General features: G+C 40.7%; 1 protein-coding gene across 2 annotated transcripts in view; it reads left to right on the plus strand.

Moving 5' to 3' along the window:
* LOC121960829 (phospholipid phosphatase-related protein type 5-like) overlaps positions 1-7,840 on the plus strand; it is a 159,131-nt gene extending 151,291 nt beyond the window's left edge. For both annotated transcript variants that reach the window (XM_088071857.1, XM_088071858.1), the window contains one exon: positions 6,085-7,840. In XM_088071857.1, the coding sequence (XP_087927983.1) occupies positions 6,085-6,114 (30 nt within the window). In that variant the 3' untranslated portion in view covers positions 6,115-7,840. The remainder of the gene's footprint in view (positions 1-6,084) is intronic.
* Positions 7,841-16,144: the final 8,304 nt, after the last annotated feature.

The following is a 16,144-nucleotide window of genomic DNA, read 5'->3' on the forward strand; positions in this document are numbered from 1 at the left end:
TGTGAACAACAACAATACAGATAGTTATGGTGTGAAATATGTGTGTCTACTCAAAAACCCTAAATCGGCAATGCACTTTGGGAATACAATTTGTAACATGGAAACGAAAATAATTATCAAATTCTGTTATTCTAGCTAACTAGATACTTTAGACAATAGCAAATAACACATTTTACAAAAAAATTATGTGTGCCTGCCCATTTAAGGGTTTATGATGTCACCATGTTCCCAGATCTCAGCTATTACTGTTCTTTGGTGAGTTTTTCCTTGACTGACCAAAATCAGAGCAAATGTGGTATTTCCTTTGCACTTATCTATATATATATGGGTCAAAGCATGTTCCATTGGCCCACTGATTGTCCATCTGTTGGGCTGGGAGCCATCTTGGTCCTCAGTGACCAAACCACTTTGATTCCATTGGAGCTGAAGAGAGAATGAGGCAGATGCAGCCTAACTAAACACTGTCCAGAGTATTTGGCATGTGTGGTTGAAGTGCTTTCCCTCCTTTGTCTTTGCCTCTGAGTGAAATCTTTGTTTCTCCACAATTCATAATGCCAGATGCACCAGCAGTGTTTCCGTTTACTGCAGCCCGCTGTGTTGTCTTTCCGCTTCCTCTAACAAGATACACATTTAGCAGCGAAACGTAAAAAATACAAGACTCCTATCTGATGATTCAATTCACAGCCTCCTGCTGAGAGAGCGGCGCTCCGTTGTCTGACAAAGAAAAGAAAATCTCACACTCTCACCTCGGCGATGGCAGGCTCGGTGGAAAATTGCCTGCTCTAAAAATAGCTCAGCCTAAAGAAGCCTGAAAGCTAAACAAGCCACAGTGAACAAAATGCCAGGGCAGGAAGGAACCTCTGAGCAGGGGAAAATGAATCCCACGCTTTTATTTTGTTACTTTTTCTTATGTGGTGGAATCGAATGCTGAATCCAGCTAGGAGACAGCATTACCCATCCATTTATCACCAGATAAGTATGAGCTCCCTGAGAGAAAAATGAATGAAGTGCATTAATCGTCTGATCAGATTTTAGCACCAAATCTGCTTTATAGCAAATTGAACAGATTAAAACGCCCAGGAGGACATCACAATTTCTCATTTAGGAGGTTGAATAATTGGCTGTTCTACCAGAAACACAACAGAAGAAAACTGCCAGGTTTGATTTATTTCCTCCAATAGCAATGCTAATATCTCTCCTCAGACAAAAGAAACGGGAGACAAATCATCAGCTTTAACCTGCAAACTCAACATACTGCAGGATGGGCTTATTTTAACACAACTCAACCACCATGAGTAACAGCATCAGGGAGTATGTGTTACACAACAGGAGAGGAGGTCAGTCATTTGATTTTCCCTGTTGATGCTGCATTAGCCCTCATGTACACTAGACTTGTTGTCACACACACACACACACACACACACACACACACACAGTCGTGGTTCCAGTGTTCAGATTAAAAAGTGGGGCATTTTGGGAAGAGTGCTAGTCAAAAAAAAAAAAAAATACAACATTACTGAGATTGATAAGGACTGAAAGTATGCACCAGGTGTGTGGAATTATTCCATTAGTGTGACTGAAATCCGACTAAATCAAATTTCTCTAAATTGGACTAACACACCCAGATAATGTGACTGTGAAAATGAGCTCTTCTTCATGTAAACATGTTAGTCGGATTTTAACTGGACTCGGCATTCTGCGCGTGCTCCATGTTGCCACACTTTGGTCCCTATCCCTTTGGTGGATAGGGATAGCGACTGTTCGTTACTATTGAGGGTGGAAGTAGTGCTGCATCGAATAGATACTCATGGTCGAATATTACTCCAATAAAAGTGAAGGTGTGCAAGTCAAAGTATCACTTGAGTTCAAGCATTGGAGTACTTGCTTTAAAAAAAATGGGGTACCACTCTGGCATCTTCATTTAATTGGCATATGCCAGTAAAGCAAGAGTGCTCTGCAATCAGTCATGTTTCCATTTACACATCGCTGCAAATATAGACTTGGTGTGTAAAGACAGGAATAAAAATAAGCAGCTAGTAATGAGATGCTCTTCTCACACATCTGCTGGATGTCAGCACGCTGGCTGAAACAGCAGCACATCATTTCAGACAGCCTCATCTGAGAAAATGACGAAGTGAGAGATTGTGAGAAATATTAACCTGTACACGCTCACTCACACGTAGTCACTCAGCATCACTTCTCTTTAAATTGATATGACCCATGTGACACAGCACTGTGCAAGGAGACATCTGTGAACTACACAAGTCAGTTGGACCAAAAACTATAAATTAAATTGTTGAAATCAAAGTTGAAAGGCTCATAGTGGTCAAAACTGAGATAGAACTTGAATTAAAATGACACTAAGTGACACTTAAATAATGGAATCGAATGCAGCTCGTCTCTCTGCAGATGTTCTCCAGTATCCACCTAATGGTTACATTGCCAATACACCCCCTGGTCTCTACCACTTAGCCTTCACTCCTCCATTTTGCACATTCACATCTAGCGGTAGGGTGTCCTGATTCTTTTTGGAATAGAGGGGTAGGGATTTTCAGAGACACAATCTGAACCAAGCAAGATTTGGCATAATGGCTTCACAAGCAACAAATGCACCTTATTCTCAGAATGGTTCAAACGATATCCTACAAAAATGCACACACAACAGTTAATATGATATCCTTTGAATTAGTTCCCCACACATCACATTATATCCTTAAAGTACAGTTGTACCTACAGTTATGGAGGTTAGGTAAAGGCAATAATAGTTACTGTAATTATGTTTAAGAAAAGAAACAGGGTGAGGATGTACCTTAAAAGGACTCAAAGTTCATATGGTTCTGAACTCTAGTCATTGGTGGAAAGTCTCGATTTTTGCGACCTACCACCACACCAACCTGAACTGTTTCTGTGTTTACACCCGTCAAAGAACTGGTCATGTGATGGTATCCTTTTAAAATATGTGGGATATGTACACATTTATGTGCATTAATACACCTTTGTACACATAGTTTGTGAGAGCAACCTATTTAGTGTTGTTTCTTTTTTTTATTTTAAGATTATTTTTGGGGGATTTTTCCCTTTATTGATAGGACAGCTGTAGAATGACAGGAATGTGGGGGAGAGAGGGGAAATGACACGCAGGGCCACTGGGGTGCACACTCTAGCAGGTGAGCTAGAGGCCGCCCCAGTTTAGTGTTGTTTCAAAGCACTATTGTCCTTATATTGTCTTTGCTGATTTGTGCATAACAGTCCCACATTTTGTCATAATTTTATGCCCCAAATTCATGGTACTTTTACATTGCCTGTTAAAGGCGGAAATATTGAGCCGGTATGCCACCTCTCCATTCTGCATTAAAAATACTTTAATGGAATGGGGGGACAGACTTGCCTCACCTTTAAGAATATAACAGGGACTCTAAATAATTGTTATTGCCATGTTAAGCCATTGTTATTGTTTAGAAAGAGCTGTGGATGTGTAGGTTATGTCACACTAGAGGCCGGCGCTGTTGCGTTAAATGTCACTGCACTTCCACAATGCTGACATGCTGCCTATAATTACACACTTGAGCAGCTTGATGATGCTGTTGTTTGTAAAATCTGACCTTAGTCCAATCTCTATGTAAAAAGGACAACTGATTGTTGATATCCCAATATCCAACCATACACAAGGATGTTTGAATGAACAACCAGTGCTGACATTTTTCTGTAAAGGACCGTCTCAAAAGGACATTGTCTCCTCTTCTTAGCACTGTAACTACTCGAGGAAGCAGCTGTACCACTCCCTCCTCCTCTTCTCTCGCTCCACAGCCGAACCCACTCTGAGATTGGATTAGAAAATCAAAGCCTCTGGCCTCCATGAACAACCATCCCCTGCTGCGGCATCTTACTGTCATTGTTTTGCATGCTGTGATGTTTTCTAATCAGGCCTTGGTGTCTGTCGGTTGAAATAATTTCACATATCTTTAGGATTTAATGAAAATGATTGAAGTGCTGTGATGGTGTGTTTTGGAGGTTCTTAGCCTTAAGGAAAATTCTGGTATATTTCCACCTGCTGTGTTTATGTTTCTGTTGAGACTATGTGGGACATGCTAACATTGTACTTGCCATCTCCAACAAGGGGTGTTCAAAAGGTAATGCCCTCAACTCAGTTGCAAGCAGAGGTTTTTGTCAGATTTCAAATCTGGTACACATATTTCTGTATGGATAGGGTGAGGAGCTCAGACACCTGGGGGGGGAGGGGGACTCAGAGTAGAGCAACTGCTCCTTCGTGTTGAAAGAGAACAGTTGAGGTGGTTTCAGAATGCCTCTTGGGTGCCTCCTGTTAGAGGTATTCCAGGCATATCCAAGTGGTAGGAGGCCCCAGGACAGATCCAGAACATTCTAGAGGGATAATTTATCACATCTGGCTTGGGAACGCCTTGGGATCCCCCAGAAGGAGCTGGAAAGTGTTGCTGGGGAGAGGAACATCTGGAATACCCTGTTAAGCCTGTTGCCACTGCGACCCAGCCACAGATAAGTGGGTTCAACAAGTTCAACATGGAGCAAAAAGCTGCCATAGAATTCCTTGTTGCAAAGGGAGAGACCTCTACAAACACCCACAAAAGACTGGAAAATTTTTAAGGATGACTACCGCAATGTGAAAAGATGGGTAGAGCTTGTAAAAAGCAGTGAAGAGGTGGGCATGTACAGCTGTCAATGCTGTACACGGCACAAACCAATATTCTGATCAAAGCTGATAGGTGCATCACCATTGATGAGTTAGCTCGAGCACTTGATGCAAGCAGAGGCAGTGCTCATAATGTTGTGGAATCACTTAATTATTTGAAGGTGTGTGCCCACTGGATCCCCAGATGGAGGACCGCAACACTTTACTCCTGCACTCTGCTCCATCAACACCATCAGAGAGATCTCTCCTTTCTTGGAAGAATAATCACTGGGACCTTTCATATGCTTTACCCATCTTTGCACATTGTTGTAGTCAGTGGCATCATCCTTGTACAGATTTCCTAGTTTTTTTGGGGGTGTATGTAGGGTCTCTCCCTCCGCAACAAGGAATTCTATTTCAGCTCTGTGCTTCAGACAAATCTCAAGAGCAATGGCCAAGCTGAACTTTACTATAGGACTAGAATTCCTGAAAACAGCAAAACTTTTTATATTAATCCCAAGAAACCAACACAGAAATGTGTGTGCCAAATGTGAAAAATCTCTGCTTGCAAATGAGTCAGGGGCATTAATTTGCGAATGCCTTCATATATTGCCCATTATGACCAGCTGTATCAAAATCTATATTTTGGTAAACTTGTACATGTCGCTACTAAATCTCTACAGCCATGGGTTCAGAGTTAACATGACCCAGATAGCAACAGTGACAAAGGCCCAATCCCAATTCAATCCCTTAGCCCTACCACTCCGTTTTTAGTGCTGCTGCATTGGGTAGGGTGTCTCATTTCTTTTGGGGACAGAGGGATAGTGATCAGCCATCCAGGTGGCCCCTAAACAGAGTGTTTTAAGATACATACTCCAAATGGAATGGTAGAGCAAAAATCCCAGAATTCTTTGAGAACTACAGCAGTCCAAATGTAAACAAGCATATCCATCAGTGTCAGCTATTTGAACCATTTATGAGTTACTTTAAGCAAACCATTTTAACTGTTTGCTCATCAGTGTTAGCTAACTAATTAGGTGCTAACTAACATATGCACCATTGTCTGCTGTTGATGGCATACTGGCAACCCATTTCCTAGTTAAAGATTTCAAACCCTAACCCTTTTGGTTGTTTTGAAGAGCCACTACTCAGTGGAGGGCACTCCAACACTAGGCTTGGGCCAAAGGAGAGAATTGGGATTGGGCCAGAGTTTGCCTTTGACCATTCCAGATTGGAAACCTCTTTCTTTCTGTTTTGGAAACCACCTTAAATGATTCTGTTATTTGGATTCTTCCCTCACAGATACATTTGTGGCTCAACTCAATAAGTCACATAAATCTACAACATCATGAGACCATAAAAACTCAGACCAAGACCAACCTGAATAGCTTATTTTGAATGTCCTGATTTGTATCTTGTGTTTTCGCTTATTTCTGCAGAATCACATCGCCTTCGCTGAGGTCACATGACGTGGAGTCGGCCGTGTGGCAGACCCATTGGACATCCACACTCTTCACCGTCCAATCCAGTTAACCGGAGCGCAGCGCTAAAGCCCATTCTGTGTGTGTCTGTGTGTGTGTGTGTGTGTGTTCTGCGGTATGTTGGTCTGTGTTGTCTTTATCAGGCCCCTGTTGTCATTTGCAGCTTTGTGTATTCAAGGAAATAAAAAGAAAGAAAGAAGAGTCGCTAACCCAGCGGGACAGGTTGCTTCTGCTTTCTCCATCTATGCACTTATTCTGAATTCTTATTTGACTCCTGTCTCCCAAATGAAGCTTGTTGAGACCTGGAGCGGACTTGTTGTACGCTGTGGGACACTAGAAGAACAGGTGAAGACTTGGACTGCACCATCTCAACTCTGCCAAGGTCAATCATGTTCCCATGCTTTTGTTCTGTGTGTAAAAAAAAAAAAGAGGAAACCCCTCTCGCTAGAGTTTTGTTTTTGCTGTTAGCACATCATCCTTATAACATTCAGAGGACTGCTGTGGAAATATGACAGCAACAGATGGGCCCATATTTATCAAAGAAATTCATGTGAAATTTTGGACTTACATGAAAGTGAAACTAAAAACATTACTTACTTACATACGTAAGAATGAAAGCTATTCATTTTATGTCTTTTGATGTAAAATACTCTTGAGATTGAGAATCCAGAAGGCTTCAAGTTACTTAAAAGTAGCATCATAGGTTCCTTGATGCATTGATCCAAAAACTGAGAGCAGTGGTTATGATGTACAAACATGAAATGATGCACACTGTATAATAGAAAATTAGGTAGTCTGTCTCTCACTTGCTGTCCCTGCTCTTGTCAGGAAAATGTTTTTGACAATATGTTATACCACTAACACCACTTTTTTTTCATTCCTAGGGAGATTAAATGATGAGAAGGTCAGGCCAGCATTTATGATAGCGACATTTTGGTAAATGTTAAATGGCTTTTCTTGTCATGCAGCCGCTCAAAAGTGCTTCAACGCTACATAACAACTTAACACACATTTACACACACTCATACATTGGTGACTGAGGCTACCATACAAGATGCCACCCTCTACTCAGTTCTTAGATATTCATACACAGTCAGACACCAACAACACGGCCGTTGGGAGCACTTTGAGTTTTTCGAATTGCATCCTACTGTTACTTGTGGAGGCCAAACAAATGTGAGCTAGGATTCTCTGTAACCCAGTCACCAGAATAAATTTTGTCATCATACGTTTCTGCGGACCACAGATATGTTACAATTGTACATTACTATGGATCATATACGTTATAACCAAGAGGGGGCCACCAAGGCTGAAAAATGAAGTAAAGGCAGATGTGCCAAAAACTGCAGGCTGGCTCCAAAACAGTCAGTCCTTATGTTAAAATGCCCAACTTTACAGCAGATATAAACATGTTTACAGTCTGGTCTTTGTAGCTATTTTCAGCATTCATGACAACTGTACAGGGAGTGATTTTTTACATAAGTAACCTGTTTACATTTTATTATTTTCAGCCATGATTGACAGCTGTGACATCCAATCCATGTGCTCGCATTCATTGGGGCTGCTTGCAATCAGGCGGGTGTTTTGGCAGGAACTCCCCACAATGGATATCGCTTCTGCACAGGCTCTGGCTCTCATTGACATCACCAGTACAAGATGGCAGCAAATATATCTGGGATAATTTAGCTTTACTCAAGCATAGTGGGGGGTGGGGGGGTGGGGGGGTGAGTGGGGATGAGTCTTCCATCTTCATATACAGTTTATCTCACCTAGGAGTCAAGGTCCAACATCCCCTACTGATGACAAAGTCAGCTCATACACCAAGTCACTTCAGAAATGTTGATATGATACATAAAAAATGGAATATATATTACATTTAAAAATGCAAAAAATACAATGCCTGGGCTGGACTGTTCTCTTTATATAAATCTGATCTGCTACAAAAGCATGGTCACGAGACAGGAATGTACAGTTGTAATATTTCTCTTGAAGAGCTTTTTGTCTTGTTAGCCACTGAACTAGTTGGCTTGTTGCCTGTCATTTAGCTTTCTGGGTTATAGTGGCTGGCTAGTTGTGAGCAGTAATCATTTAGCTCACCAGATAGGTTCTTTCCAAACTATACCTAGGCGGTTCCTCTCAGCCTCCTGTGCCACCCTATTTCAAAAGCCGGCTGAACTTCACTGAGCTGCTTCCTGTATTGTAAGGGTACTAAAGCTGGAATTTCACAGTGCTATATTGTAGGCAAATGGACTTTCTTAAGTTTCTTGAAGAAGTTTCACTGCTGATACGAGTGGCATCCTTAATTCTAAGTCACTGGTCGAGATTTGCAGGCTTTAAACCCTGTGTGGGTGTGGACTCTCACAGAGTCATCAGGGTCACATATGAGCTCTGGGTTTCACAATAGGTAGTGTCACATGAGTGGCTGACTCACCAAGCCATCATGTGGGTCATCGGGGTTGGATGGGAATCTAAAACCCTAGTTAGATTTATGTCACTGTGGAGGTGTGATTGGGTGTTAGCTGTCTGAAAAGGAAACTCAGGACTGCATTGTAGGTGGGTTACAAGTGGCGTCATTGTCCACTTCCTCTTTTAACAATGGTTGTTCCAGTTTGACGTAGATGGCTTCTTTTATTCCTCTTTTAAACCATCAGTCTTCTCTGGCCATGATGTGTACATCGTGGTCCTTGAAGGAATCTTCACCAACTTAAAGCTCAGATTACTGTCTCTTTTAGTCACCTTTTAGTCCTCTTGGTTTGTTTTTCTAGGTTCTTTTTTTGATGTTTTCTCAAATGTACAAGGTGTACCAGCAGCAGAATGTCCGTAGAACCAGTTTGGTTTTCTTTTGTTAAAAACAAATCCCAGTTTACTTTATTTTTCTTCTTTATTTTTATTTATTCACGCAGAAGATGCTTGTTGTTAAGACTGTAACATGTTTCTTAAAGCTACACCGTTTCGGCATTGACCTGCAGAGATATTTAACTGTATCTTCGAAAAAACAGCCTTAGTGTTTTTGTGTTCTTATAAATTATAATCATAATGGTGAAAACTAATTTAGTCGGCTGAGTGCTTAATGTAAGAAAGGTCTATTCATGCCAGTGAAACTGCTGTGGAGTTTAAAAGACATGGTGTTTATTAGGCAGTGAGGAACTCTTGCAATATGTTTCTTTCAAGTCCCCCAATTTGCAACATTTGATCAATCTACGTAACACCTGAAGTATGATTCTTAGAACTTTGCTAAATATGGGCTCATGTCAAAGTAGCAAATTAGGAAAATTGCAAAACTTTATGTCTTTGTATTCATATGTCATATACTATTACTGACATCTCTATAAGGATTCAGAGTGTGTGTTCTGTACAACTGTGTATATCTGTGTATGTGTACAATATACAGTATATACAGCCAACTCCAACCAATGAAAACACTAATGCTCTTTACTCTAACAAAACTGTCAAAGGTTTCTAAGCCGCACCAGACAATCACCACCTCCCTCTCTCTTTCCTTTTTATCTCTCCTACTCGTTTTTTTGTGGTCAGTAATGAAGGTGTTCGGGTGTGAGGTATGAGATTAAATAGTCCAACACCTTACAGGATAAATAGACATGGCGAAAAGAGCAAACAGTCTCAACAGTCAATTGTCAAAAGAATGCAACTTTTATCCGTATGGAAGCTTAAAAATACAAAGGTCAGCGTGACTCACAGGCCAAAACTGAGATTTTTTATCATATGCATTTATCAGTTAGACTTGATTGGTTCTCTTCTCCTCTCACGTCTGATGTTTTCTGCTGTGTCAAATCAGGTTAAAGTGATGTAAGCAAATATACAGTCGAGATTTTTCCTCCCCCTTTTGTCAGAGAAAGGATTTCTCCATGGCCTGCGTCTTCAGTATCCAACAGACATGGAGACACTCTGGGGAAAGACAGTCTCTGTGGTTCCATCTCACAGTACAACCATGACTTTGATCATCAGATGGGCTACACGTTTTGTTGTTGCACTATTTTTCCTCTTGTCTGTCATGTAGCTCAGTATAACACGAAAGAATAATTGTTCTTCAAGCTGGTTAGCTTTTTTAGTTCAATTTATCCATAAATGACTATTCCACATGATAAATATGATGCAGTTCATTTTGATGTATACATATTTTGTATATTTGAGTCACATTTCTTGTATATTAGTTGTCTATGAGATGGCCTGAACATATTACAATCAAGAAACACTGTATTCAGCTTTACACAAAACACTGTTGGGCATGGAGCTGTCACATTTTAAAGAAACATTCTTGAGCAGCGATACTCAACTTACTGCCCGTGAGCCAAATGTTGCTCTTGATAGGGTGTCCGGTGGCAAATTCACAATAAATAAAAAGTGATTCACAGTGGGAAATGTTTTTGTACTTTTAATATACATAAGGTGCCAGACTGCATGAAACAGCATCAAAATAGTACAAAAAACAAAAAGTGCCAGATGAGGATCCTCCACACCCCCAAACAGTGGTTTTAGCTAAGCCCCCATTGTCCTAAAATCCTAGAGACATGCTAATATCCTAGAAACTGCTTTAAATCCTGGAAATGTCCCTAAGATCTAAAAAATGTCCTCAAATCCTATAGATGTCCTTAAATCTTAGAGATGTGCTAAAATCCTAGACACATCCCTAAATCCTAGAAATGTCCTCAAATCCTAGAAATGTCCCAAAACTCTGATAAATATTCTAAAATCCTAGAAAGATCCTAAAATTTTAGAAAAGTCTTGAAATTGTAGAAATGTCTTAAAATCCTATAACGTTCCTTAAATCCTAGAAACGCACAAAAATTCAAGAAATGTCCTAAAATACTTGAAACATGTATGGTGCTGCTGCAACTGGTCCCTGGCCTCCTGTCACTTCGCAAAAGTGGCCCCCAGGCAAAGAAAGTTGAGTACCCCTGTTCTAGAATTGTATTCTTGTTTGCTGTCTTCCCCAGATTCAGACGAGAGAAAATGCATTTCAGTTTTATCTGTGTGTACTGGGATGTGTTTAGTCAAGCTTAGTACAAAGGGAGAGAGTTTGTGTCTCATCTGAAGAGGGAACACCCTGAGATACCCCAGGAAGAACTAGAAAACATTGCTGGGGAGAGGGATATCTGGAATACTTTGTTCAGCCTGCTGCCCCTGTGACACAGCCCCGGATTAGCAGATGAAGATGGATGGATGAACTGTTAAGCATCAGCTAAACTATGAGATTTAAAATACCAAAACACATGCCGTCAAATATGTGTTAGCTTTTGTGTTTCTATTCTTATTTTGAGGGGCCTTCACACCACCCCGTGTCATTTTAGTTAGGGTAAGGTGACAGAGTGGAAGCAGATTTTAACACGGTGGTAAGGGTATGAAGCAGTTGCCACTCATACGCATGCACACAGATTCTGAACTGCTGTGCTAAGTTCACCATGTTGAACTTCCGGCGGTTATCTGCCCAGCCAATCAATTAGCAGGCATCTGGAAAGCAACAAAAAGAAGACAACATGGAGGAGCTGGTAATGTTTGTGTCTAAATACCTGGTATTACGGTGCTAGCAACTTATAAGGACAACCAAAGAAACCTTTGGCCTAGGAAAACATTTCTAACAAACCTCGGATGACAAGTAAATTGTTAAAACATCTAGAAATCTTTGGGAATTTCATCGATGCCTGTTGTTTTGCTATAATATGCAGCAACAACCTAGGTTGCACCTGTCATTGCAGGCATGGGGCGTAGCAGCAGCAGCAGACACTTTTAAAATGCTTTGCTTTTGGGGGAGGAAACTCTTGTAAGTAGAGGGTTGCCAGGGCAGTCACTGTGTGGCAATGTGAAACCAGCTGTATACACAACAAGACTCCCTCAGGTGCTGTTGTAGCTGACCGGAAACCCACAGGTGGGTCTTCCAGCTACATTGTTTTATTTGCACTCGCCAAAGCGGGATTGACTCGCACGCCAATGTGCCTGTTATGCTAACCTTGACACATGTTGCAAACAGCGTACAGTTAAAATTGTCTGGGTAGAACTGGCATGACTTACATTTAGTGTACTCAGGGCTCGGCGGATACAGCTCTCCTGGACACACAGAGATTTTATCCATATTCTCATGTTACTCTGGGTAACACAGCAAACAAAAATAATTTCCAAAATGGGGGAGTACATTACAGAAAATATCAAAGAGAGAAAAGCAACAAATACGCACACCAGACTTTCTGCAACAGCTAATGTTTGGTCTTTGTTTGGCCTTGTCAGTGATGCATGACTTAAACCTGCATTCATGCATATTTTTGGCTAGTAAACCCATGTTACTGTTGTGTACCACAATTACATTATACATCACAGAGGTATAAAATTATTAACGTTTGTTAATTTAACCCACCTTTTGGGTTTCTTAAGGATGAAAGGGTGTTAACATATTCTTGAATGTAATTGTAATACATAAAACTGGGATGAGCAAACTAACATACAGCAGAAAGACAACATTAGTATCTTATTGGTGAACATAGCAGACCATGAAGTGCTGAGTAGGTGGACATCAAACCAGAGCTAAAAGGAGAAATATCCAATATCCAAGTATTGTTCTGATGTTCTTTTGGCCCCCTAGTGGCCATACGTAGACTAATGCAGCTTTAACTCATTCATCAACTGATTAATTTATTGTTCTTTAAATAGCTGATTGTTTTGAGCAGTACATAACACTATTGTCAGTGATAAATGGACATGTATATTGTATATTTGCATTGTATCAAAGTCCCATCCCTTGTTTATATTGAGTCATTCTTCTTTGTAGCAATAACATTTTAGGCTTTCTTTCCCATCAGGAAACAGGATAAGAACACATTGAAGGTCTAATTCTGTTGCCCCTCGAAGTCTCTATTTTTGTAAGAATCACTGAAGCACTTATAAACAAGGACAGGAACATGCAAAAAGCAGCACTTTAAACAAAGCTGTAACTCCTCTCATTGCTAATGAAATGGCCACCCATGCCGCTGCCTGCTGCTTGAAAAGAAACATCACACAGATTATTCAGGACTCAAAAAAATAAAATAAAATAATCTGCTCAAATGTGCATAGCAAGAGCTACTAAACTATCCTAGTATATTTAAAGGAAAAGAGAATTGAGAATTATATATATCCTCTTGTTCATATTCTAATTTACTGCTGTCTATTTTCTTATGACTGTGCACTGTGTGAGTGTTCACGATAAATGTCTATTTTACTCCTCAGATAACTGTTATTGCTTCTTTATGTCATTTTACCCAAATGAGGTATATTATATGTTATTGTTCAGGATTATAGTTCCATTTTTATACTCTGTTTTGTGAATAGTGACATTCATGTTTGTTCTGTTGATATTTATGTTCCCTTCCCTGCTGTTAATTCCACATCTTTCCTCAACTGAGCTTGTTCTATATGTTACAAACTTTTCTAAACTTGTAATTCTTATCTTTTTTCACCAGTCATGTGATTTCTTTGAATCTAGTGGAATATTTTGTTTGGATGTTGTTGCTCTTCTATATTCCAATTCTTTTTTATATTATTTCTTTTTCAAATTTCCCTTCTTTACAACCTAAGTTTAAATTGTGACCTTTTACACTGTAGAAAATAAGAAATTTACAGCCTTTGAATAAAAAACATTGAAAGGGATCCAGTCATCTCAAGATGTCACATGTTGTTGCTTTTTCAGTGGACTTTTGGCATCTATATATTACGCCCTAGGTACCCTCCTGTGTTTGCTGTTGATGTTCCAGGAGGCCACAACCAACTCCAGGATTTCAACAAAAGCACATGGTCAGACTTAGGCAACAAAACAACATTGTACCCAATGCCGAGACGTCAACAAAAGCTCTTGGATAAGATCAGGCTACAAAGCGAAGGTGGCTAGGTTTAGTAAAAAATATCATAGTATGAGCTTTACATTTAAAGGGGAAGCAAATACTGGGCTACTAGGGGAAAGTGGGGGAGCCACATGACCACGTTATATACTGACATGGCCTGTCTGCGTGTTGTGGTGCTGTCCACGTGACCTTTGGCATATCATAACACCATGAAAGGTTCCATCTGGCCGCTTTACAAACTGACGCTACCTGGTGGCATTACATACTGCCATGAAATGTGGCTTTTGGCATTGTTATCTTGCCGTAAAATCACAGACGAAGCTGCAGAATTTGACAAGTTGGAAATAGGCAAAGTTATCAGTCCACATATACTCCAACCCTCACCTATGGTCATGAACTTTGAGTAGTGACTAGAAGAATGAGAAAAGCAATAGACAATGGATGGATGGATGGATGGATGGAATAAGTAAGGGCTGATTTACAAGTGCATCTTTAACCATTTGAATACAACCTCAAAATAAGAAGAATGATGCAAGCTTTGTCCAAGTCCACAGACCGTATGCCAACTGGATAGGCAAACTTTCAAGGTCCCTCTAACTACCCTTGACCCAACGGTAAAGAGCTGGTCCACTGTTCCACAACCAGGATGGAATCCGTATTGCTCCTCCTGAATCCAAGGTTCAACAAATGGTTTGACAACTGTTATTAACTGAATGAGCTGTGTGATACCTCAATATACAGTAGAGCACACCCTCCAGTCTCCTTTTTTTAAAAAAAAAAACAAAACACCCAAAACCACCATCTGCGACTCCACAGGCACTGCACCTGGCCTCCATGTGACACGGAAAAGACATGTCAGCCAAGACAGCCCAATTATGTCGAGAGCCTTGAGGGCGAATCTCAGCCACACCTGGAACCTTGTCACTGGGGAGCTTTTTGACTACCTCAGTGACCTTTGCCAGAGATATGGACAAGGATTTCCCTCCTCTAAGGAGGACGTGACAGCCAAGTTCAGGAGTTCCTCAAAGTGTTCCTACTCAACAATATCCCCAGTGCAGGTCTGCAGTTCTCCTCCCCTGCTGGAAAAGCCTAAGACAAACCCTGCTTTCCCTCCCTGACTCATCTGACGGTTTGCCAGAACCTTCTTGAGGCCAACCGAAGGTCCTCCTCCATAGCTTCCCTGAACTCCTCCTATACCTGGGTTTTTGCTCCGATGACTGCTGCAGCGGCCACCCAAGCTCAAAAGGCCTCTTTCTCCAGCCTGATAGTATCCTTGACCACTGTTATCCACCAGTGAGTTCTTAGGTTGCTGCTACAACACCAGTGACCCTCTGACATGTTTGGGGCCACAGTCACAATTGCTCTCTGTACTCACAAGTCTGCTCTGTACTGGAGGTTTCAGGTTTCTTATTCATTGTTGTGTAGAAGTCTCAATTACCTAGTGGCAAACTGTGCATGGATGCAAGTATCGTAAAAGACATTTTAGAGGACATGACCAGAAAAAAAAAAAAAAAACACAATTTTGAGTGTAGGGATCGTTAAAATGAAAGCTCTACACCACTGACCATCACATTACTGTCTGCTGTGCTCCCATCATTGTTGCTATGGCCACTAGAGGGCTTTGTCATGTGAATGGAAAGAGATGTTGCTTTGGTGCATTTCATGAAACAATGCTCTCGTTCTTCCTGGAAAGACAATCTCCACTGAAACTTTAAAATTCTAAGATCATCTATAGGACATTTATCTGCCACAAAGTGAGGTTTGTGACCAATTTGTCCTATGAAAGGACAAACCAGCTACAGCTTGTCTCTTGTGATGGATTGGTGCTTTGGTAACATTAGTATCTGTCAGCCTGTGGTACAGTATAAAGATGCAGAAACTGAAAAACAACTTCCTTATCAAGTATACCTCATTGCCATCTCTATGGGGCTGAGGCAGCTTTTCCACAGCAGAAATCACTAGTGCAGCTCAAAGAGCGCTGCTCCATCCACCCGGGAGCATTGTTTTATAATTTTAAAAAAAAGAAAAAAATCAATAATAAAAAAACAGTATATATATATGTGTGTGTGTAAATATGGTCAAAATGTACTCTTTTGGATGACATTAGCAATTAAGATATATAAAACAGTGAAATGAGTATGAACGGATTTCACTGTGCTTTGCAAGAGCATTTCAATAGTGTGTGTGAATAG

The sequence above is a fragment of the Plectropomus leopardus genome, chromosome 21 (genome assembly GCF_026936395.1).
Source record: "Plectropomus leopardus strain MGB_pleo_1.0 chromosome 21, ASM2693639v1, whole genome shotgun sequence".
Classification (NCBI taxonomy): Eukaryota; Metazoa; Chordata; class Actinopteri; order Perciformes; family Serranidae; genus Plectropomus; species Plectropomus leopardus.